The 23,388-nt window shown below is 32.6% G+C and overlaps 3 protein-coding genes and 2 pseudogenes across 4 annotated transcripts; 2 read left to right on the top strand and 3 right to left on the bottom strand.

The window, feature by feature from the left end:
- Positions 1–1,614: 1,614 nt before the first annotated feature.
- Positions 1,615–2,903, bottom strand: LOC111298758 (NAC domain-containing protein 6-like). Its single transcript, XM_022893485.2, has 3 exons — positions 2,667–2,903; positions 2,307–2,575; positions 1,615–2,160 (listed from the first exon to the last, which is right to left on the bottom strand). The coding sequence occupies exons 1-3, from the start codon at positions 2,830–2,832 to the stop codon at positions 1,735–1,737; spliced, it is 861 nt and encodes a 286-aa protein (XP_022749220.2). The 5' UTR covers positions 2,833–2,903; the 3' UTR covers positions 1,615–1,734.
- A 3,410-nt stretch (positions 2,904–6,313) lies between these two features.
- On the bottom strand, positions 6,314–8,765 carry LOC111298757 (cytokinin riboside 5'-monophosphate phosphoribohydrolase LOG5-like; annotated as a pseudogene). Its single transcript, XR_016328807.1, has 7 exons — positions 8,562–8,765; positions 8,379–8,476; positions 8,207–8,237; positions 7,973–8,072; positions 7,803–7,873; positions 7,552–7,695; positions 6,314–7,346 (listed from the first exon to the last, which is right to left on the bottom strand). The product of XR_016328807.1 is annotated as a cytokinin riboside 5'-monophosphate phosphoribohydrolase LOG5-like (transcript).
- Positions 8,766–13,782: 5,017 nt separating this feature from the next.
- LOC111298117 (expansin-like A2) lies at positions 13,783–15,382 on the bottom strand. Its single transcript, XM_022892793.2, has 5 exons — positions 15,181–15,382; positions 14,930–15,039; positions 14,671–14,849; positions 14,232–14,364; positions 13,783–14,143 (listed from the first exon to the last, which is right to left on the bottom strand). The coding sequence occupies exons 1-5, from the start codon at positions 15,290–15,292 to the stop codon at positions 13,898–13,900; spliced, it is 780 nt and encodes a 259-aa protein (XP_022748528.1). The 5' UTR covers positions 15,293–15,382; the 3' UTR covers positions 13,783–13,897.
- Positions 15,383–18,328: 2,946 nt separating this feature from the next.
- Positions 18,329–19,642, top strand: LOC111298756 (auxin-responsive protein SAUR68-like). Its single transcript, XM_022893483.2, has one exon. The coding sequence runs from the start codon at positions 19,039–19,041 to the stop codon at positions 19,468–19,470; it is 432 nt and encodes a 143-aa protein (XP_022749218.1). The 5' UTR covers positions 18,329–19,038; the 3' UTR covers positions 19,471–19,642.
- A 1,127-nt stretch (positions 19,643–20,769) lies between these two features.
- On the top strand, positions 20,770–21,510 carry LOC111298755 (auxin-responsive protein SAUR68 pseudogene; annotated as a pseudogene).
- The last annotated feature ends 1,878 nt before the right edge of the window (positions 21,511–23,388 follow it).

The raw sequence follows: 23,388 nt of genomic DNA, 5'->3' as shown, positions 1-23,388 counted from the left end.
TCCAAATGGTGAAATAATTAGATATATTTTTAATAAAAATTCAAAATAAAAGATAATTAAATCTTTTTTTCATGACGAAGCCTCTTCAAGAAAATAAATGAAACTCTTGAATATTTTTGAGATGAGAGAATATTTTTAAGAGTTTTATCAAATTGATAGATAATCTTAAAAGTTATTTTAAATATTCAACATTAAAATTTAAGACCATCATAATCAAGATTTTAGGATAATTTCAACTAAAAAAAGCTACCATCCTTCAGATAGGCATGTGAAGGTGTTGTAACCTTTTCTATATGTAATTAAACTTCTGAACTCTATTCTGATTAGTAGACAAAAATTTATTCTTTTAAAAATTTTTAGTCAAGCTTAGAAGCTCCTTAAAGTGATAGATTCAATAGGTGTTCAATCACATCTAAAAAAAATTAGTGATAACACTATTTATTAAATCTAACTACATATTTATGAATTTATATGTTATAAATTATCAAATTAAATAAAGCATAAAACTCTTTTTATTATCCTATTATTCCTAAGCATATGCTAAATTATATATATTTATCAAATTCATAACTAATTATCAATTCAAATGACATGTACGTGGATCAAAATTTTAAAAATTACGAATTTAAAAGAATTTAAGTATATAAATAGTTTTTGCATTATTTTGTTAACGACATAATTTAAATTAAGTTTGATTTATAAAATTTTCATATTCGAGGGTAAACAGACCAATAAAATAATCGTACAAGAACATATATGGACTCCTACCAACAAATTTATTTATGGTATTTCTCCCTTTAGTCTATGACTCAATGTAGCGTCATCCAAATCAATGGATGTCAAAGACTAAAACATTTGCTCGTTGAACCATAACATTAGAAGGTAATCAAATAAAAAAAAAATCCAAAAAAGCAAAAGAAGCCCAAAAATTAAAAAAAAAAAAAAAAGGCCCATTTTTTTTATCAAGTTATTCCTTGAAAACATGTTAAAACCATTTTGTATGTTTAAGTTTAGGCTGATACAAATTCGTAAAACAAAATTAAAAATATATATTTAATTTAGTAGATATATGGAGTGGTGAAATTTGATAATTTAAAATATAATATAATAACATTATATAAATGTAATATTAAAATAAAATAATAAAGTGATATAATTTAAAATTTTAATAATAATTATAAATAAATTTAATGAAATAAAAAAAAATATTTTATAATTTCATATTAATATAAGTTATGACACATAATTTTTATAAAAAATATAATATAAATACATAAATTTTAATAATTTATATTATATGAATCGCCAAATTAATATTGAGCGAGACACCAGTGGAGGCAGGAAAGTAGGGCTGACGAGTTGGGTTCTGTCATGCTCGACTGAGCGGCTCCGGCCTATCCTTCCCTTCTCCATTCCCTTCGGCCTTTTTGTACTGAAACGAAAGACAGTGTTACGTAGGCTTGCCCATGAACCAATTTTTCAAGGTTCATCTACCATCTCAGTTATAGCAAGTTAGCGACTAAGTTGTTTTTATTTTGCTTGTCATGAAATTTCCAATTTTCCATTAAAACAAGTGAACATCCAAACTTAGACCAAGCAAATTAGATGTAAACATTTGGGCAAATTTTTTCATTGACAGAAACAGCAAAGGCTTCCAAGCTTGAAGCTGTAAAAACGTTGGTGATCCTCTCAGGCTAGTCAGTCTAGATATAGCTTTGCATAGTAAATTAGGCACTAGAAATTCAAGATGTTGGCATAGGGTGTCAGATTTTGGAACCAAGGACTGTTTAATTGAGTCCAAAATTGATCCTGGGTCCAGTCACTGAGCATTTTGGGTAGTTGAAGCTCTGGCAAAATTTCCTTGCCTAATGGCAAATGCAGAGATGCTGAAGAAATTTTTTTCTCCTTTGCTATTCCATCTGATCTTTTCTCTTCTATCGTATCTTCTTCTTCAATTTCTTTCTTGAAGACCACTTGGGGTACAGAAATTGATGGCACCAATTCTTCTTTTGGGCTGCTGTGAGAGATGGCCTCCAAGGATGACAGTGGAGATGAAGGAGATGTGTTGTTCATTGCCTTCAACTCTTCCTCCAGTGCTGCCCTTTGCTCCAGGACTTTCAAGGATGTTGCCTTCCTGTATATCTTGCACAGAACTATGTCCTGCATTCATCAATCATACAAAAAATCAGAAAAAAATGTCTGTACATTTCAGAGAATAAAATGACAATGACATTACCATTAGAATAAAATGTCTTTTTTAGTAATCCCCTGATAATGTAGATTGACTTGGAAAATGAACAAGATACCTTAGGCAAGGAGCAACCATCTGGGAGACGATACTCGTTCATGACCCAATCAGTCTTGCTTCCTCGTGGCGCTCTCCCCTTATAGAAAACAAGAGTCTTTTTCAGGCCAATTATCCGCTTTGGATCAGATAAGCTCACAATTTTCCGGTCAGAACCAGTGGCTTTCCAGAACCCATTTTCAGTAGTCCTGTTAGGCCTCCCTCCATTGCCATGCTTCCTGTCTCTAGGCACAAAGAAATACCACTCCCTCTCTCCAATCTTTGACAATCCTGTAAAACATTAATAAACAAAAACATGTTAAGCATAACCAATCATATTAGCTGCCTATACCATTAAACAAACAAATGAAATCATACGTACCAGGCAAGTCCCAGGGATCATGGTGATAGATGTTGAGAAATCCAATTATATCATAACCCAACTTCTTGCCATAGATCATGTTTCTGAGGTAAAAATTGAGGAGTTCTTCCTCGGTAGGATGGAATCTGAAGCCTGGAAGTTCAATCTTGGGGGTGGTATCATCCATATTGGGTTGGCTGCTCGTAGTGTTTAGTATGGCTATACTCAATACAGCTATAGTTACTTATTTTTCAGGGTTTCAGCTTGGTTTGAGACATATTTATAAATGTTTGAACAGTGATTAATAGGAGGGAAAAGACCAAGTCAGCACCCAAGAAGTCGTGAAAGATTAGAAGCATCTGCAAGAAAGGGGATTGAGGTCTTTCCAAAACGGTGGAACCCACACGCTTAAACACAATAAAGTCAGCAGTGGCTAATATTCCAGTGAGAGGCTGAGCTAGGTGGACAACGACTTGATCTGCGAGTTCTTTTGTTTGTGGTCATTCACTTGAAAATTCCAAGGTATCCCGAGGTCATTCACTTGGAAATTCCAAGGTATGCCGAGGTTTTTCCAGGTAAATTTCTGTCACGTAATTTGATCTTTGAACAAATGAACTAAGATTGCAGATTCAAGTTTCTAAAAGAAACCAGTAGTCAGCAAGTCTCTTAGTCGTTCCAATCCTGTCATTAGCTTTATTTGAATTGGTCATAACTATTAATTACCATCCAACAGTTCATTATTACCGCATCAAATTTGTGAAATATTATTTATTTTAATTTAAAAATTTTTAATTTTATTTTATAAAAATATATTTTTTAAATTTAAATTTTATTTTTTACTTATATATTATAATAGATCTTTATAATCTCTCAATGGTATATTGGAATATCATAATTTTATTTTTCAATTAAGAAGAAATGCAGGGCTTTTGGCTTTTCGTTTAGAGCTACACCTACAGTAATGGCAAGTTTCAGTACAACAGAATTGTTCTGCTCTGGTTCTATTGCCTATGGTTTTTTTTTTTTTTTTTTCAAATCACATATTGAAACTTGCTTTGAGTGCGTGGGATGCGTTTTCCACATAAAAATTCTAAGCAGATAAGTAAAACTCACAAAATAAGAAACTACAAAGCATGAATGAAGCACTGTACTTTGCTTAGAACACTTGAAAGTAAGGCCCATCTCAAGAGAAAAACTAAACCAAAAAAGGCTAGAAGAACTAATCCTACATCAAACATTAATATCGTATTGCTATATTGATGCAACTACAATTTAATTTTGTGACTAATTAATTGATTAAAAATTAAATTTAAAATTTAAAATTTAATTCAATTAATTCATATAATTATTTTAAAAGATATTATTCAATAAATCTAAAAAATATATATATTTTTTCAACTATACATATCTTAAAATATGATCCTAAAAAATTAATATAAGATAAAAAATCATGTTAGCCGTAATTCTTTTGATTAATATATAAAATAGAAATTACTATCGAACTACCACCACGATTTATACCTCAAACAATTACTAAACTTTTGATTTGATGATTCCATCCAATGGGAAGATGTAAATTAATCCTTAAATAGGAGCAATATGACTATCTTTATCTTAATTTTTTATAAAATTTATCCTAATTTGAAAATAAAAAATAAATTATAAATACATTAAATAATTTTATAAAGAAAGGAACGATGAATTGACTTAATTAAGTCTCAAAAAAAAAAAAAATTTAGCATATTTTGACTCATAGTATTTATTTTACTAATTCCTTTTTTCTCACCTATTAGTCTCATTATTATAAGTTTGTTTAAAAGGAAACCAGCTTCGTGGCTTTGATGGATATACTTTGACTGAGATGCCTTTGCAGGAAACGCCAAGAAGTCTTTTTCCTTTATTCGGTAAATGACATATTTTTTGTCCTTTTTTTTTTAATATTTTAAAATTATCGTTTTTTTAATATCTAAAAATATTTCTTTTTATATTTTATTTTTTTTATTTTTTGATATTAATAAAATTTAATTTTAATATTAAATACATTAAAATTAATTTTTGTTAAATTTCATAAAAATTAATATCATCTAAACAAATTGAGACGAGGGAATATATTTTATAGTAAAGAAATGTTCTTTGGGTAAACAATAATAATGTCTTTATTTTCAGACGGTGCTTTGATGAGGCAAAACTATTACAAGCATACAAAGGTAGGTTTCGCAGCAATTTTCAAGAATTTTTCAAAGCTTTGGCTTCATGTTTTAATACTTTTCCCAGGAAGTTCATTCAGTGGTAAGTATAACACGGTTTCACCTTTCTTCAAGAGCTACTGCAAATTTTTATTATGAACAACAAAAGTTTTATCAGCAGTTCATTTCATTTCATGAACAAAGATTTGAAAATTTTAAAAAATTCTTGATTTTAATATATAAAAAATTAAAATTTTTGAATATTAAAAAAAATACAGAGAGAATATTTGATCAATTTACTGATGTAAAATATTTTTTTTATAGACGAAAAAATAATCAGTATAATTATTAGGTAGAGACAAGAAAAGCCAATCGCAGCCATGGTCTGAAAAAAACAAAAAAAAAAAAAAAGTTAGGTTGATGTTAGGGTTTCTGAGTTGGCCTAAAAGCATGTCTTAATGATTAAACTGATTATGAGTTGGCTTAAAAGCTTGGCATCCTTTATCCGATTATTATTGAGAAAACAAGGTTGAATTGCATATCAGGCCCAGAGTCCATTCTTGTTGGTAAGCTTTTGAGGGCTGCGGCCCCAATGATTAATAACCTTTAATTAGTTGTTCCTTCTTCGATAGCTTTACTAATGCCAACATTGAATAACCAATTACTATAATAAATAAATTAATTGATGTCACCCCACATCTGTTGTTTACATCCTAAATTTTCTCCTAAAATTTCAAAATTATTACACAAATTTTTTTCGAAATTCAAGATTTAAATTAATTGATTTATATAAGATATAATCAGATTTAAATGATTCATAAATTTTAATATCTGCAACATTATTTTTATCTTCAAGCTATATACTTTTTTTGTTAAAAAATAATAAAAAAGGTTAAAAGGTAAAAAATATCCTTAAATTTTAATTAAAAATCATTTGAACCCGATTTTAATATTTTATTATAATTAATCAAATTTTTAATTTTTTTATTTTAATTAAATAAAATTTAATTTCATGATAATATTGAATCAATTAATTTTTAAACTACAATCAATTGAACATTAGAAATTTTAGAGAAAAAGAGGGAAAAATGGAGAAGAAAAAAACTTTTGTTTTATTTAATTTTTATATATATTAATTACCTCAAGTGATAAATTTTTATTTATTTTATTAATATCATATGAAAATTTATTTTTTAAAATAACATAAAATTTTATTTTAATTGATAAAAAATTAACATATTCAAATAAATATTTAATTATATATAAATAAACATTAAAAAAATTGATTACATACAATAAAAATAGAAATTTAGCTAAATTTTTTAATTAAAATTCAAAGTTTTTTTATAACTTAAAAAAAAAAATTAACTTGCCCTTGCTAGAGTTGAACTATTCTTTGCGAAAAGTATGCATCAAAATCATGGGAAAAAACATTGGTCTTGATTCTACAAGCTTGGAGGACTAAGGCTATTAAGTAGCAACAATTACATGCTAGAAATGTGGAGAAGCTATCACATCAGAAGAAAACATATGAAACTTTCCATTTACGTTCTAGCAAAGTCCCATCCAAACCAAAGGTCAAGAAACTCCTCATCAGCAGCGTTTCTCAAAAGTTTTTAACTTATTGTACAGCAAAAGCGTTGAAATTACAGGCAGATAACATTAGGCAAAAGGCAAGTCACTTCGACTTGCCCATTGGAAGAAGCTGGTTTTCTGCAAAAAATTATCCATCATTGTCTATGCTTTCTCTCTCTATCTCACCACAGTTGTTACAGCAGTAGATAACAAGACAGCCTCCAGTGTCCAGCTACACTTCAAAAATTCCCTGTTCCTGTGGCAGCAATGTGCTCCTAAACTCAAATTTGTAAAAAGGAGACCTCACGTCATCCAGTTGGAAGGGCTTCAGCTTGATCAAAACCAAGCCCCACAACCATAATTTCAAGTTTTAACTTTTAAGGTCCTCAAATGATGCAAATGCATAATCATCACTCACCGTAACAGTACCTTAAAAGACAGAACAAAAGGAGAACAATTAATATAACTATCAGCAAAGTAATGCATGCTCTTGCTCATGGACAGATGACATACATACATAATAGAGCTGCTACTTTTTGGATTTTCTTGTCCTTTACATATATATAATATTTGTACAATACCAAAGTCCAAAATATGAACTTAAATGCTCAAGCAAATGAGTTTAGCTTCGCTCTTTTAATACCAAAAAAGACCCACTTTTGTCACTTGTCTTGTTCTTTATCTTCTTGTCATTCAAACCTTACCAGATCCTTATGGCATGGTTGGTACATGACCCAAAAATCAGAGTAAAACACTAAGAGCCTAAAACACCTTTTTTCTTTTTTCTCTATCTTTTCCATTTTTATGTCTCTCCATCTAGAGAGTGATCTCAGTCTGCAAAGTATTGGCATTGAACCCCACCTGGTTGTGGGGCTTGTTGCTGCTTCTCAACCTCCCAACTTGCCTTGGCTATGACTCCATCATGCACAGGCACGTACTCCTAATCAAAACAAAACAGTGCCATCATTTGCAAGCAAACAAGACACGAGAAAATAAGAAAACCAAGATAGTAATCTGACAAAGATTCCTGTTTTCTAAGCCTCCACATTGTCTATTTCATATATGAGCCTTGAATTGTTTGTGAGTGAACAAACGTTTGATGACAAAAATGAGCCAATCCCAGTTATATTTAGGCAATAACCTACCTCAAGCTTCTGAACCAGTTCTTTGGCATTTGGTGCAGAGACAATGATGTGGCGTTGGGAAGGTTTGATAAAGCCATCATCCACGGCTTTGTCGATGAAAGTAAGTAGATAATTATAATAGCCATCAACATTAAGCAAACCCACCTGCACAGTTTTGGAAACAAAAAGGTAGGTTTCAAAAGAGAGGACCCACAAAAGTACTGCTTTTTTCTCGACAATGGAAACAAGAACGCTATGCAGGTTTCGCTTACAGGCTTGTCATGGATACCCAGCTGAGCCCAAGTTATCACTTCCAATAACTCCTCCAAAGTTCCATACCCACCTGAAAGGAAACAAGATATCAAATTAGCACTCTATGGATATACTGTGGAACAGAAAGGGCAAGGCCTGGATTGCGTAGTATATTTAAGAGAGATGGGACCTGGTAGGGCAATAAAACAATCAGAGTGGCGGGCCATTTCTGCTTTTCTTTGGTGCATGTCGGCTACTGGCCTTACTTCACCAACCGTTTCACCAGTTATCTGTGGCTCCACATCCAAGAGACATTCTCAAAACATCATTGAAAAGCTAGAGACTAAAAATCTAAAATAGAATTGAATAGGCCAAAAATTTGAAACCAAGAGTACTCGTGAAAACAAATGAATTCGATTTGCACCTCTTTGCTCATCAGTGTTCTAGGAATGATCCTGTAAGCAAAAACATAATAAAATTTGATGGTCAATACAATGGAAACACATAACACCCAGAAAAAATGAACACACATTTATCAAAACTAAGAAACCGTATACTATAGTTTGATGATATGAGTTATTGACTCATGACAGTACCCAAGAACATTCCCTCCTGCATGGTGAACAGCTTGTGAAACCAAACCCATCAACCCAACACTGCCTCCTCCATAAACAAGGTCCAATCTTCTTGCCACCTTTTAAAAACAACACAAAAACTAACATTTAAAAAGAACAAAGAGCTAGGCTTTAGAGAGTTATGTGGGAGATATTTGAGTGTACCAATTCTTGGGCTAATTCATCTGCAGCATCTCTGTAGCATTTCCTCTTGCCAGCGCTGCTCCCACAAAACACACATACCCTCTTGAATCTTGATGTCACAACTTTCCCTTCCATATCCATCGCCACAGATTCTTGACAGGTTTCCCTTGTTTGCTTACTCTGCTACAAAAGTGGGCTCAGTGAGAGAGGTATGCGGGGCAAGCACGCTTCTTTGCTTCACTTTGGACAAGTAGTACAAAACAGGCCCCTATTTATAGACTCCCACCAACTAAAATTGACTCTTCTTGCTAAAATATTTTTTCCAAATAAAAAATTTTAATTTGTTGTAATTCCAAAAAAGAAAACCCATATTGGTAAAAAAAAAAGAATAATGTAAAAAGTAATAATAATCAGATTAATAAATACAGATTAAGTAAGACAAAAAGGCGAATGGGCAATGGACAGAATGAAAAGTGATGTACATGCAATAACCATACTACAGTATCCAATTACCAACCCATGAGTCTCAACATGATGCCAGAAAAATAAAGATTTCATGAAATACTGTAATATGATCCATAAATATTGGAACAAGATTCTACTAATATATATTTATATATTGTATTAAGCTGTATTATCAGTATCATAAATTTAACATCAGAAAATTCATTTTTCACTTTAATTATAAAATTTAATAATAATAAAAAAAAAGGTGCGTGAATGAAGAATAGCGTTAGAGAATACGCGTAAGGTTTTAACATGTTTAATGATTGGTTTCTGATGATACCGATAAGTTCATCATAAATCATTGACCAGAGAGGAGCTACGTTAGTTGTATTTGCAGCTATGGTTTTTTTTTTTTCATTCCTAATGAGCCAAAAAGCCGATTTTGCTGCTGCCAGCATTTAATTTTTCCACACACAAAAGCAAAAGAAAAGCTCTCTCTTGGAAGTAAACTCTCTTTCAGGATAAAAGGTTCAGGGCATCAGGCATTTCCCCCAAAGCTGTATCAGTATTACCCAAGTAATGCATAAGGCCCCTTTCAGAATGAAAAAGGTAACAACTTACAATCTACAAATTCTTCTTACATAAAAATGAACTTCTCAAACAAAAAAAAAAAAGTTAAAATGTAAAACAGGACATTTGGTGGTAAGGGTTACATCATATCCTTAATCATCAAAATGATTTCCTACCTTGATCATGTGGAAATTGGAACGCAAGCTCTTGCTCACTTAACATTTTTTTGGGTATTTTCCATTTACCAATACATGTTAATAAAGTTTTCTTTACTCTTTTGTTTTGATTGCCATATGAGTTTGACAAATCAGAGATTTCACTCCACGATACAGTTTTGTCATTTCTTTATCATCAAACAGTTTTGGCCGCTTCTTCAATTTGTGAGCTTCAACTTTCACACTCACTCAAACCAGTAGAGTTATCCCCAACATCCACTACAGCTTTGTTACTTATCTACAGTCGCCTGAGAGGTAGCCAGCTAGTTGAGGGCCCCACGAAATGGTGAGTGCAAGACAAAGACAAACCCTGGCCCCTTTAATCTAAAAGAACATGCTTGTGGTTGGAAACATGGAAGTCCGAACTGTTATACTCGCTGAAAAGAACTAACTAAAAAGAGTCACAATCAAATTCTTGTTATTGGTATTGTTGGGGAATTGGTAATTGAAAGAACCCCCCAATCCCAATGGTGCCATCATGGGGTGATAGCAGCCTCAAAATTACAGGTTAAAATTCACACGGCATTGCTGTGGCTGAAGGAAAGCATGGGAGGGAAGAGGGAGAGTTATGGTCATTCATTTTCTTTGGGGTCTGTAATGGAGGAGGCTATGACTATGACTATGACTATGAGGCTCCTTGCATTGCATTTGCATAGGCCTTTAGCCATTAGCCATTAGCCATTAGCCATTAGGCCTCTTTCTGTTTTCTTCTCTCTTCTCTCTTCTCTCTTCAGCACGTTCCTGTTTAATGCTTCTGACATTTCTTCTGCAACCTTAATTACGGGATGTTTTTAGCCACATGTCATCAGACACATGACATCCATTTGCTCCACAAATCTCATTACTCATGAACCCAATCCCATCTCTTTTCTTATTATTTAGATTGAACAAGCAACTTCTTTTAAATCTTTTTCACCGTGTCTTCTTCCCTATTATTGGCCTAACGGTATGATTATTAAATTTATTTTTTATATCTTTCTAACTCTTATTTCCCCTCAAACATTCATGCAGCTCTAATACAAACAATGAACTGGCATAATAAGAGATAGGCACGAGAAAATTAAACCAAATTCAACTCATAAAATGATTTTTGACAAACAAATATCCTAAATAAGTGGTCTTGATATACAATTTCCAACCATGAGAATTCTTCTGACATTAAATCGAAACAGTACCTAAAAAAATCATTGATCTAGATCAGAATCATAAAAGTGTCCCATGTTATCAAAGCAATTATTTTGCTTGATCTTTCTTAAGTTTCAATAATGAAGAAATGATGTGAGAAATAATACCAAAGAGCATGTGATAGAAGAAACAGAGTGAAAGAACAGTTTATAGTGAGAAGTGTTCAACTGTATAATGAAAGCTCTAAATGCAAAAAAAAAAAAAAAAAAAGTTTATAAATGAAAGGGCGAGCGGCGTAATGATTGTTCTGCGCCGTCTCTATTTCGCACTCCGATTCACCCTTTGGGTTGTTGAAGTTAATGGCCTGCTTTGATGTCTTATTCTGTCGTCTCCTGTCACCTTCGGAAACTATGGCTAGGAAGCTCAGGGACTTGACCCCTCTTCTCTTGGGATGGGATCATTTACCTCCACCACGTTCGGATATTCATGGGATGGGATGGGATAGGACCTACTAAAAGCTAGCATTATAGGTTCTTATAGGGTCTGAAACTAGGAGCTACCTCTCCACTAATGATATACTCAATAGCTTTCTTTCATTAATTTTTTTAATTTTGAGAATGCGAAGATTTAAAAAAAAAATTTATCCCTTTAACCAGAACTATCAATGTTTATTTTCATTTTTTTTAATTAAAAATGGGTTTTTATTGAATTATATGTGCCTTGATCCATTGCTTAACTAAGAATTTATGTAGTTATAACTCTCCTTGGATGGCCATTTCCCTACTAATATTTTCATGTAATCAAATTCCCTAAATTGATTGAGTTGATTTTTTTTTTCTTTTTGAATTTTCACCTGCCATTTGGCCCATTTCTCTACTCTATGTAGAGATCAAGGAATCAGAACTTGAAGAGGATATTCACAGAAATTGTAAAAAGTTTTGGACTGAATGGGAGCTTCGTTTGATGGTTATTCTGAGTCTTATTCTCCGGTTCCTTCTCGTTTATTTTGGGAGGCAACGAAAGCAATACACAGGGAGATGCGTACCAGCCATTGCAATCAGTGAGTGGTTAATATATTTATGATCAGCAGATTGGATGGCAACCCTTGTGCTGAGTAACCTTCTCAGGGACAAGCATTGAATTGGAAAATGGACTTATCGTATTGTGGACACCCTTTCTTCTATGGCATCTCAGTGTCCCATATGATATTACAGCTTACTCTATAGAAGAAAATGAGCTCAGCATGTAGAAAGGAATGACCGGAACAGGGCATTTTGATCTTCCAAAGAAGAGAGATTTTATAGGAGGTTCGGTTTAACAATTTAATCTAACGTTGATGGATTCTGTCATACACACAGAATTATAATCATATTAGATATTAAAATTTTAAAAATAATTTTCAATCGCATAATATTTATTTCTTTCGAGTTTTTAAAAGTAATTTTTATAATATTTTACTTAGTTCATATCTGATTAATAATTTAATTTTGATATCATTTGTACAAATCAACATTTAATTTATAAAATATTATTTATTTTAATTCAAAAAATTTATCATTTTATCTTAAAAAAATATTTCATAAATTTAAATTTAAACTTTTATCTATTAATCATAACAAAGCCTTGAAATCTCCTTACGTGGATTGGGATGTCACATCTAAGTTTCTTCATTTGATATTTTCAAGCCTATCTTTGCAGATCTCCCTTCTCAAATTTCGCCAAGAGTTTTAAGATGAAATGGCCTACCTGAAATCTAGAACTGCACAACATGCAAAAAGAAAAATAGCATTACGAAGGTTGAGCAATTGAGCCGTTGTTAGAGTCATGCGGAGGGCAGAGAATTGGGCCCTGATCTGGGCTATTAAAACTATTGAGCTCGATGGACCTAGTTTGCAACTTGTGAACCAGTAAAATATTCAGCAACGCCGGTTCGTGAACCAAAACTTTGGATTGGGCTTATACAGATAGAACAGGTTTTTTTTGGGCCATCAAGATCGAACATTTCAAAGTGTGATATTTTGCTGTCAGATGAAAATTTTAGTAATAATAATTTCATAACGACAGAGATAAAATGTTAAGGTAGCTAATTAATTATAATGAATAATGATTTTAATTATTTTATTTTGCTCAAGTAATAAGGGGCACATATTTAAACTAGAAAAGAATAAATATAATGATAATTTGATTATTCATCGTCGTAATAAATATAACAAATAAATAAATAAATTTTATTTTTTCATCTTTAAAAAAAATTGACATGGATGAACGATGGGAATTGAACCCACATTGCACATGGTGGATTCACAATTCATTGCCTTGATCCACTTGGGTTATCTAGATAGGAATCAAGAAAATTCGAAGTTAGAAATACTAAAAAAAAAAAAAAGAAGATAAATATTTATTATGATTTGAGAAAAAAACCTTTGTGATGTTTCTGTTTTATTATAAATGATGGAATCAATCGAAAATTTGGAACATTGATTTTCGTGAGTTTACTTTTCTTTCTTTTATTTTTCCCTACTTTGGGTTTTTCTTTTTTTTTAGATTTTTATATGAAATTAAAAGGTTAAGTTAATTCTATTAGATAAGAAATAGCAGTTCGAATATTATATGTAAAATGTGAAAATTATAACATCATGATTCATATTAGCATATCAAATATAAAATATATTTTTTATTTTTATCAAATTATTATATAATTTTTATTAATATTTTAAACAATATTACTTTCATGTATCAATTTTTTATCATGTCTAAGATTACATGTCTATGTATTCATCACTATTTCCATGTAACTGTTTATCATGAAAAAAAAAAGAGCATTTTATTATGGTAAAATAGAAAAAAAATTTTAGATATCTTCAAGAACAAACTAGAAAATAACATTGAGAAAAAAAAAAACCATATATTCATTTCTTTAATCTTCTAAATTATTCAAATTCACTATATGTTGAACGATCGAACTATAATTATGTGCATTGCCACAAGATTACTTGGTTCTCATTGCCAATGGCCGTCATCACAAGGAGAGCAACCTTCTTGTGCAATCTCAGTGATTTGAACTCCAGTATCATAAACAACTCCTGTTTTCCAGTCGGCTGGCAGCACACTTTTGGCCCAAATCCACTTGCCATCAAACCCAGCTGTTACAACAAATCTAAATTGCAGGGCACCATTTGGAACTCTGCTTGTGTCCCATACTGCTCCATAGTTCCTGCTCATGAAATTCCAGTTTGAAGACCCAACCTGGAATGGTAAACAGAACATCAGTGTAAATGGATACAAGCAGACAGCCTTGGCTACTTAAGTTTAACACTCTTTGAGTTGAGCTAACCTGTGCTACATCCATGCCCACAATTTCTGTCTGACCACCTTGGTACAGCAATTTAATTGCCAAGTAATTTGGTTTTTGGCTTGATTCTTCTACTCTAACAGCTAAGTTCTGGTTTTTATATTCACAAGGTATCCTGTTTCACATAACCAAAGACAATAACAAATTCATTAGCATTATAAAAAAAAAAGAAAAAACAAATGGACTTGTAATGAAAATAAAAAAAATGGAATATAATGAAGAAATTGGACCGTTATAGCCATTAATGAACCTGCTGTGGTACCCCATAATTTCTTAAGTAGGTCCAAGCAGGGCCTGACTTTTTTATGTGGTGGTTGGAACAAACCATCAGATGGGGAAACTTTTAAAAATATCATAATCATTCTTTTCATTATTTAATTTGGAGTATGATAATGTGATTGAATGTTTAATTCAGGATCACCTTTTATATTCCACGTCGACAATCCCAAGTTTCAAAATGTCTAGGCCCATGCCCTGGTTAGCCATGGCCATGAAAGCTCTGCTGCTAAGAACAAAGTCGGTTTGATTATCGTGATTGAGATCAGTTAATGTCACTCTAGTTCCCTTGCTGCTGCACAGAGTTGAATTCTTGCACCTTATCTGCCAAAATATGTTAAAAATCAAACTCAAATTTCCACTACAAAAATAAAAACTAATTGTTATTGTACAATTATACAAACCTGAAAGCAGGCACCACAACCAGCTCCATCTTTGTAAAGAGAAGAAACACCAGCTGCAAGGTGTCCGTCGCCTAAGCCTAATGCCAAGGAACCATAACCACAAGCTCCAGCTGCAAATATCAAAGCCACAAATGACAAAACAAATGTTACCCTCCAAATTTCTCACAGAAATATCATCTGGGTCTTTGCCAATTTCGTTTTTCAAGTAAGAAAACTAGAAATGGAAATAAGATGGAGTTTTGCAACTTTACATGAAAGGGCAGAGGCTTTGGAGAAATAAGCAACCTTGGACTGGTGCACACAGCGATCACAAGCAGCTGCAGAAGAAACGAGAACGAATAACAAGCAAAGAAAGAGAGCCATTTGTGTTGAGTTGACAAATGTACGTGTCAAGCAAAGAAGGTAATGTTCAGTTTATTTATAGTGGCACACAAGAAGATTAGAATGGACTACAGGTCAGCATTTCCGGAAAGCATGAATTGATTTTATATACTTTTCAACAATCCTTTTTCTGATTTGAATACCGGTTGCTATGTATAGAGGAAGGCTTACATTGTAATGAAAGAGACAGGTATTTGCCCAAACGCGGAGAAACAAAAAACAAAAGGTGAAAAGATAATTGATTTTGTCACCGACTCTTTGCCTACGTCCAAACAGCTGTTCTTGCGCCTGTAAGAAATAAGAACATGAAGACTTTTGTTGTTTTAAATAAGAGTAGCTTTAGTGGGCTTTCTGAAAGTGGGATATTGGCAAAGATGATGATTGCTTGTCAATGAGTGGAAAGATAAGAACAAATTCATAGCAGCTCCCACTTGCCAAAGCAAAAGCATATTTCCAAAACTGAACAGCTATTGTGGGCTACAGGCAAAGAGAACCTTCTCGTTTTAATTAGATGACTAATTTTCATTCTCAAGCATCTTAATTAATGATGATAAGAAAACCCTTTTTTTTTTTTCCGGATTACACTTATTATTACAGATGTATTGAATTTGACTTTTTCTACGCTAATTAATAATCCATTTGTCTCATTAAATTCTGTATTATCAAAATTAATAAATGAATAGATACACAACCTGACAAGATCCTATTTCAAATGATTTGAGACACATTTTGAGATCAAGTAGGACAAATTTTCTCAGCTCAGTGCCCCAAATTCTCCCCTCTTATTCGCTGTTATCAAAGCCATAAATCCCAGGACCATTCTCCACTAGACAATTAGTTGGATCCACTGCAAGCCTTTAACCATGTATTATATCAAGAAAACGTATGCCTTTGGCATCATAACTTGGGTCAATGGATTCTCAAGTGGACACCACTTAAAGCAGACAAACATCAATTCACAGCTATTGGATCCAGCTGCCTGAAGCTTGATGCTTCATCCACCTATCTTTCGAGTCACAGTCAAGTAAAAATGTTCCTGGTTGCTCACATTTTCAATGCTTGCCTTGAATTTTCTAGCAATCGAAGTTGGGATTAGACAATAACAGCCAGTCCTGCCATAGCCGAAAGTTGTTCCTCGCTATTCTCCTAGGATTTTTGCCTCACCTTTCAGCAATCAAACGGGCCAAGGCCCAACTCATGACCACATATATCCCCCTATTTACACCATCATAGTCTCATTGATCGACTAGTTATAGTGGCATTTTCAGTTCGCTTCTAATAAAAGGAAAAAAAAAAGAATAGAAGGAAATTCTTGGAACAGCCGACAGACAGTTCATGGCTACATGCTTCATAAAATAAAAAAAGCCGTGTAGGAGAAATCAAACAAGGTTGCTGGCATCTTGGGGCCCCATGTGGAGGAATTCGATGACCGAACAAAATCATATAGCTGCCTAATTGCAAGATCATTGAAAACCATGAATGGCTATTGCCTTACTTTTTCTTTTATTTATTTATTTTTTTTTTGTGATGACTGACTGGTGAAATGATTATTACTTAACCGATACATTAGCACAAAAACAATTTCCAAAACTTGTCGATGCCAATATTATACGCATCTACAACACTAAAATACATACTGCAAGACAGCACATAATGGTTGCTGATGGTGCAATGACAACTACAAGTCAAAACACTAGTAAATGATCGTGGCCTCAATATATATTCAATTTTAACTTTGCTTCAAAAAGAATGTAAGATTACCTTAACAGTCTTCCTTCCTGCACAATGATCATATACAAGGGCATTCTCATCGGCCCCTGCACTTTTCACTGTATATATATTAGAAAAAAATGGGTTATGCTATCCCTAACACTTACCAACACAGAATCCTAGCATTGGAGCCATCAGAACGGAATTTGACCATGTGCAAAGAAGTAATTCAGCTACCGACAGTCACTTGATTTATTGGTAAAATATTAGACTTTTAATTCTAATGATTGGGATTCAAATTCTAATAACTTCAAGTAAAAAAATAATTCTGCTTGCTTTTTCATATAGAATTGACAGAATATCTTGTCAGATAAAAAGTTTTTATCAAATCAAATCAGCGAAAGTAAAATCAAATAATTAATTAATTAAACATATAAAATATAATAATTTAACGTAATTCGATCTAATTGATTTATATCTACGGATGATAAACAATATCCATTAATTGTAAAAAATTACAAATATACAAATTAAATCAATCTCACTCAACAATCAATATCTATAGGCTCTCTCAATCTCTTCTAATCTTATAGAGTATTCTCAACTCAAACAATCACAAACCTATATATATCATTTCAACTCAAACAAATATACACTCATATATACTTATTCATTATACTTATGTGAACTCTCTCAATCTCCTCTAATTCACTCTCAAATATTCAAACATATACACTCATAAGATGTAAATCTCCAATATTCCTATAAGATATCTATCTCATAAAACCATATAACTCTCTTACGTCTTTTTTTCATACCTAATTCTGAAGATATTCTATTTATATATAAACATATAAACTAAAAATTTCTTTCCTCTTAATATTTTTTTTCTGTAAGTAAAACTTATATATTAATAATCAATTTTCTTTCAAAATTTTTTTTTTGTAAATATTTTTATCTATTAAATAATATCTAACAAATCTCAAATAAATACCTTATAAGATTTAATTCATTATTTCTAATATATCTTCTCGGACCTTTTCAGGGCACTTGACGGATTCTTAGGATTCCTCCCACCTGCTTGAGCAAAATTCGGCCTGCCATCTCCTCCTCCACCACACAGCTTAGTAATGGGTAACAGTTAGTCTAATTTTATTTGTCATTTATGTAACAACTAAAATGAGACAAAGTGAAGTGCAGGGGGTAAAAAGGAGGATCAAATATAAGATCCCCTAACTATGCTTACTGAGGAACGCTAGGCAGTAGCCAGTAGGCACAACATAACCATCTTTGATAGAGACAGAACAAGACAAGGGACAAAGCAAGAGAACTTCTCAACGTGTTACCTTTTCTTGTTCTAAATTTTGTTGGTTTCTCATGTATCTTTGTCTTTTAGCATCGACGTTAAACTAATAAATGATTTGCACTGATTATATCACCAAAGTGTCAAAGCACATGACCTCATATAGGACTACTCCTATGGATATTTTTAAGCATGCAAAACAAATTCTAATGTTCTTTCATAACGATTTTAGTGAAAGTAAAAAGTTTATTATTTCTAGAAAGCTTGAATGCTAGAGCAAAGAAGGAAAAACTTCTTTTTTTAGGAAAAAGTTAAGAGTACCCCTCTTTAGTTTATACCTATCTATTCTTCCGGTTGTCGGAATGGAATTCATCATAACTATTCTTCTGGTTGTCGGAATGGAATTCATCATAACTATGCAGAATCAGTAGCATCTGTTGTGTCCTTGAGCCACAAGACAGGAAAGGGTGATCTCCACCAAGGCAGCAGTACGTTGGCAGCCCAACGTTTGAAAATATGTCCATGAAAACATCCATTCCAATGGAAGTAATCTCATGCTTTTGCTTAGAGATTCACTACAGAGAGAGCTACAAATTAAGTTGTTTTTCGCTCTTTATATATAAATATCACTCCCTTTGCTTCCTCTGATCAGCACAAATTACCATTTCTCACTTCTTGCTCGAAGTCATAAATCCACTTGTCTAGAGCAAGCAACATGATCAGCACAAAGAAGATTATCAGAATGGCAAGAAAGTGGCAGAAGAAGGCTGTCATTAGGAGGAAAAGAATTAGTTCATCAAGGACCAGTAACATGATGGCTACTAAAAAACCAACAGGGGGTGATAAAGGCTGCTTTGCTATCTACATAATGGATAAGAGACGTTTTGTGATTCCGTTGGCGTTTCTCAGCAACAGCATTTTCCAAGAACTCTTAAAGATGTCTGAAGAGGAGTTTGGACTGCCAAGTAATGGGCCTATAACATTGCCTTGTGATTCAGTTGTCATGAATTACATTGTCTTCCTTGTGAAACGAGGATTAGCCAAGGATTTGGAGAGAGCAGTGCTCAATTCCCTTACTACCTATCGCTGCTCATCAGATGCTTATTCCAATCAAGTACATGCAGATCAACTTGTTTGTGGATTCTGAGTGAATTGGCTTTGAATCTTGTAAAAAATTTCGGTACAGGAAAAGAAAATAGAGAAAACTATCTCTTTCAAGGTGTAAATCATACAAAATATCATAGTGTATTACCAAAACATGTTTCATTTAAAATCCAGTAAATTTGTAAAATGCAATAAACATAGTTTGAGAACTAAAATCAGTTATTGCCTGTCTCCTTCATCTACAACTCTTGCAATATGTCAGGAAGTTACCTTTCTTTTACTTTATGATAAACCAAAAAGAAAGCTACTTTTGCTCTATAATGATATCTGCAGATCCTGCAACCTTACATGATTTTTTTATCACTATCATATTTAGAAGTTAATATGATTTATCTCAGCTAATGGTAATGTTATGCACATGGATAAACGAATGTAGCTAGATACAGAATTCATGACTGAGGAGATCCATTTTGGTCCATGTCTATTAATTTGAGACAGTTTAATAATTTTGCACCACCAATAACATTCTGCAGGTGAACTTGTACCCTAACTGGATGTCCTACCAAAGACCAGCTTTGATGATACATGAAGAGGGTGCCCAAGATGATAGACAGAAAATATATTCAACCGATTTTCACCATTAATGAATCAATATTACATCATTGTCATGTTTGGCTAGTTAAATCTGCAACCAACACAAATAAAATGTTCTACTCCTGTTGTTGTGGTATATCTTGCTTTATTCATTTTCCATATATTATCTTAACTTAATTTTTTCTTAAGGTTCCAAATTAATAGTTTTGATTCTATTTAAGTCAGATGTAAGCGGAACTGGCCATTTTTTTTGAGAGACAGAATATCTAATATAGAATAATGTACCCAACTAAGTGATGCACAAATCAAGGTACAAAAGGAGAGAACTTTTCAAAGAATTTCTTTCTTGTTCTAAATCTCCTTGATTCCGCTGTCTATCATATTGATTTCGACAATATATGAACATAATAGTGATTTAAACATAACTAGTTAACAGTTTGCATTGATTATCACTCCACACAGAAAAAAGCACAAAGTTTTTAACCTTATCTAGGTCTTTAATTGGTATTTTTAAGCTGTTTTATTCACTTCCATCCAAGTAAATTGATCATTTCTAGAAAGCACAACAGATGAAAGTAAATTGATTTTAACTATGCAACAAAATTTGGATCTCGCCTTGTTTAGAATCTTCTTTAGTTTATATCTATTCTTGTGGTTGTGAGATTGGAATTTGACCTTTCAGTGCTTGTAATAACTGCTGTGTCCTTGAACTACAAGACAGAAATCAGAAATTATATCCATGCAAACATCGATTCTTATAGAAACAATTATAACCTTTTTTTCTTAGAGATTCACAGCAGGGGGAATGCTACAAATAAAGTTGTTTTGTTTTAGCTCAGTCTATAAATAATCACAACAATTGCTTCCTGTCCTCAACACAGAAATCCCCTTTCACACTTCTTGCTTTAACTCATTCTATAACTTAGTCAGAAAGCAAGCATGATTAGCACAAAGAAGCTCATCAGAATGGCAAGGAAGTGGAGGAAGATAGCTGCCATTGGGAGGAAAAGAATTACTCCACCAAGGACTAACCCAAAGATGGCTGCTGTAGATCGTGCTAATAAATCATCAGTTGCGGATAAAGGCCATTTCGTTGTATACACAATGGATAAGAAACGTTTTGTGATTCCCTTGGCATATCTCAGCAATAGCATTTTCCAAGAACTCTTCAAGATGTCTGAGGAGGAGTTTGGTCTGTCGAGCGATGGACCTATAACGTTACCGTGTGATTCAGTCTTCATGAGTTACATAGTCTTGTTGGTACAACGAGGATTAGCTAAGGATTTGGAGAATGCAGTGCTCAATTCCATTGCTGGCTACGGCTGCTCATCATCATACAGTACATTTTTCCATGGAGAACTTGCTGACCAATAGTCACTTGTGTTGGGCTGAAGCAATAAACACAATAACGCAAAAATAATATATCGCAATAAACCCATAGTAATATACAACAATCAATAATCAACAACGTAAAAAAAATAAAGCACACCAAAATTTACATGAAAAACCCTCTAGTGTAAAGGAAAAAACTATGGACCATCAGAAAAAAATCTCTACTATCAAATAATGGATATATAAAGTTCTTCTTTAACTAAAATTAGAGCTAATCAACAACCAGAGAGATAATTGGAGAAATCTCACTAAATAGTTAACTCAACAAATACATCCTGAATTTGTTCCTAGAGAGCTTCAAATCCGATCTTTATAGTTTAGAATGTAAACTTTGAATCATAAACTTGCTAACAAAATTGCAGCTTAATCGGACCATGGATCAACTTTCGTTCAACCAACTCTTTCTTTTTCCTTTTCTTTATATTTTCTTGGCTTATTTTTTTCTCCTTTCTTTTCTTGGTTTGCAGTGCCACCTTCTTTTTTTTTTCATCTTAAAACAACCCCATCTCTTTTTATTAAATAGCTAGAGCTTTCTGAAGGAAGCCTAAAAACACAAGGCCCGTGGCCTTTGAATAGTCAAAAAATCAATGGGGTTAGACCTCACTTTCCTAACAATCTCTCACTCTAGCCCCATTAAGAGAAAATTTATCACCATAACAATTTTATTTAGAATTTACCTTCACTAAGAAACCCATTCTGGCCAAGTTACTATAAAGCTCAAACTTCTCCTTGAAAAGTGTCTTAGTCAACATATCTACTACATTCTCATCAGTATAGACTTTCTTTAATAGCATTTACTGTTTGTCGATCACTAAATGTAACTATTGATATCTAACATCAATGTGCTTCATTCTAAAATGGTACATGACATTTTTACTCAAATCTAAAACACTTTGGTTATCACAGAAATCACATACTTTTTCTGATTCAACCTCAATTCAAGAAGAAATTATTTCATCCAAAGTATTTTTTTACCTGCTTCGATTGTTGCAATATACTCAACTTCTGTTGTTGACAAACCAACACACTTCTACAACTTAGACTGTCAAAACACAGCTCCTGCAAAAATGAATAAATACCCTGAAGTAAATTTTCTACCATCAAGATCACCTGTCATGTCAGCATCAGTAAACCTTTCTAGAACTGGTTATGAAACTTCATAACTCAAGCACATTTTTAAAGTGCCCTTTAAATATCTAAAAATCTATTTCACCGCTTCTCAGTGAACCTTTTTCAAATTAGAAAGAAATTTGCTCATTACATCAATTACATAAGTAATGTCAAGCCATGTGCAAATCATAAAATACATCAAAGAACTGACTACAGAAGAATAAAGAATACTAGATATAGCTAGTTATTTTTCTTTAGTCACCGGATAAAATTTTTTACTCAAATGAAAAAGGTTGATAAGTGGACTGTAATTAATTTAACATGTTGTATGTTGAATCTACTTAGCTCCCGTTCAACATACTTTTTCTGTGATAACCATCGATTTTCAACTCTTCTATCTCGAATAATGTTCATATCGTGAATCTGCTTTGCTGAACCTAAATCTTTCATGTCAAAAGATTTAGATAATTGTTCTTTCAACCTGTGAACTATACCAGCATCTTATCTCACAATCAATATATCATCAACATATAATAAGAAAATAAAAAAGTTACTATTAGAGAATTTTCTAACATATACACAAGGATCTGTTACTATTTTTTATAGTCATGACTCACCATAAAAGAATTAAACTTTTTATATCACTATTGGGAAGCTTGTTTCAAGCCATACAAGGTTTTTTTTAGTTTGTAAACTAAGTGTTTTTTTCTCTTTTACTTCAAAACTCTTAGGCTGATTTATATAAATATCCTCCTACAAGTCATCATGCAAAAATGTAGTCTTGACATCAAATCGTTCAAGCTCAAGATTCAAACTAGCTACTAATTTTAATACCACTAGAATGAAACTCATCTTCATAACTAGA

Source organism: Durio zibethinus, chromosome 16 (assembly GCF_047325235.1).
Source record: "Durio zibethinus cultivar Kanyao isolate XHJ-2024 chromosome 16, ASM4732523v1, whole genome shotgun sequence".
Classification (NCBI taxonomy): Eukaryota; Viridiplantae; Streptophyta; class Magnoliopsida; order Malvales; family Malvaceae; genus Durio; species Durio zibethinus.
The sequence above is the reverse complement of the archived record's forward strand: the minus strand, read 5'-3'. Positions and strand labels throughout refer to the sequence as shown.

Coding starts and splice junctions, on each gene's coding strand:
- LOC111298758 (XM_022893485.2), bottom strand. CDS start 2,832: ATGGATGATACCACCCCCAAGATTGAACTTCCAGGCTTCAGATTCCAT. Junction 2,576..2,666: donor TGATCCCTGGGACTTGCCTG/GTACGTATGATT, acceptor AATGTTTTACAG/GATTGTCAAAGATTGGAGAG. Junction 2,161..2,306: donor ATGGTTGCTCCTTGCCTAAG/GTATCTTGTTCA, acceptor TGATGAATGCAG/GACATAGTTCTGTGCAAGAT.
- LOC111298117 (XM_022892793.2), bottom strand. CDS start 15,292: ATGGCTCTCTTTCTTTGCTTGTTATTCGTTCTCGTTTCTTCTGCAGCT. Junction 15,040..15,180: donor CAAAGCCTCTGCCCTTTCAT/GTAAAGTTGCAA, acceptor TGATATTTGCAG/CTGGAGCTTGTGGTTATGGT. Junction 14,850..14,929: donor GTTGTGGTGCCTGCTTTCAG/GTTTGTATAATT, acceptor ATATTTTGGCAG/ATAAGGTGCAAGAATTCAAC.
- LOC111298756 (XM_022893483.2), top strand. CDS start 19,039: ATGATCAGCACAAAGAAGATTATCAGAATGGCAAGAAAGTGGCAGAAG.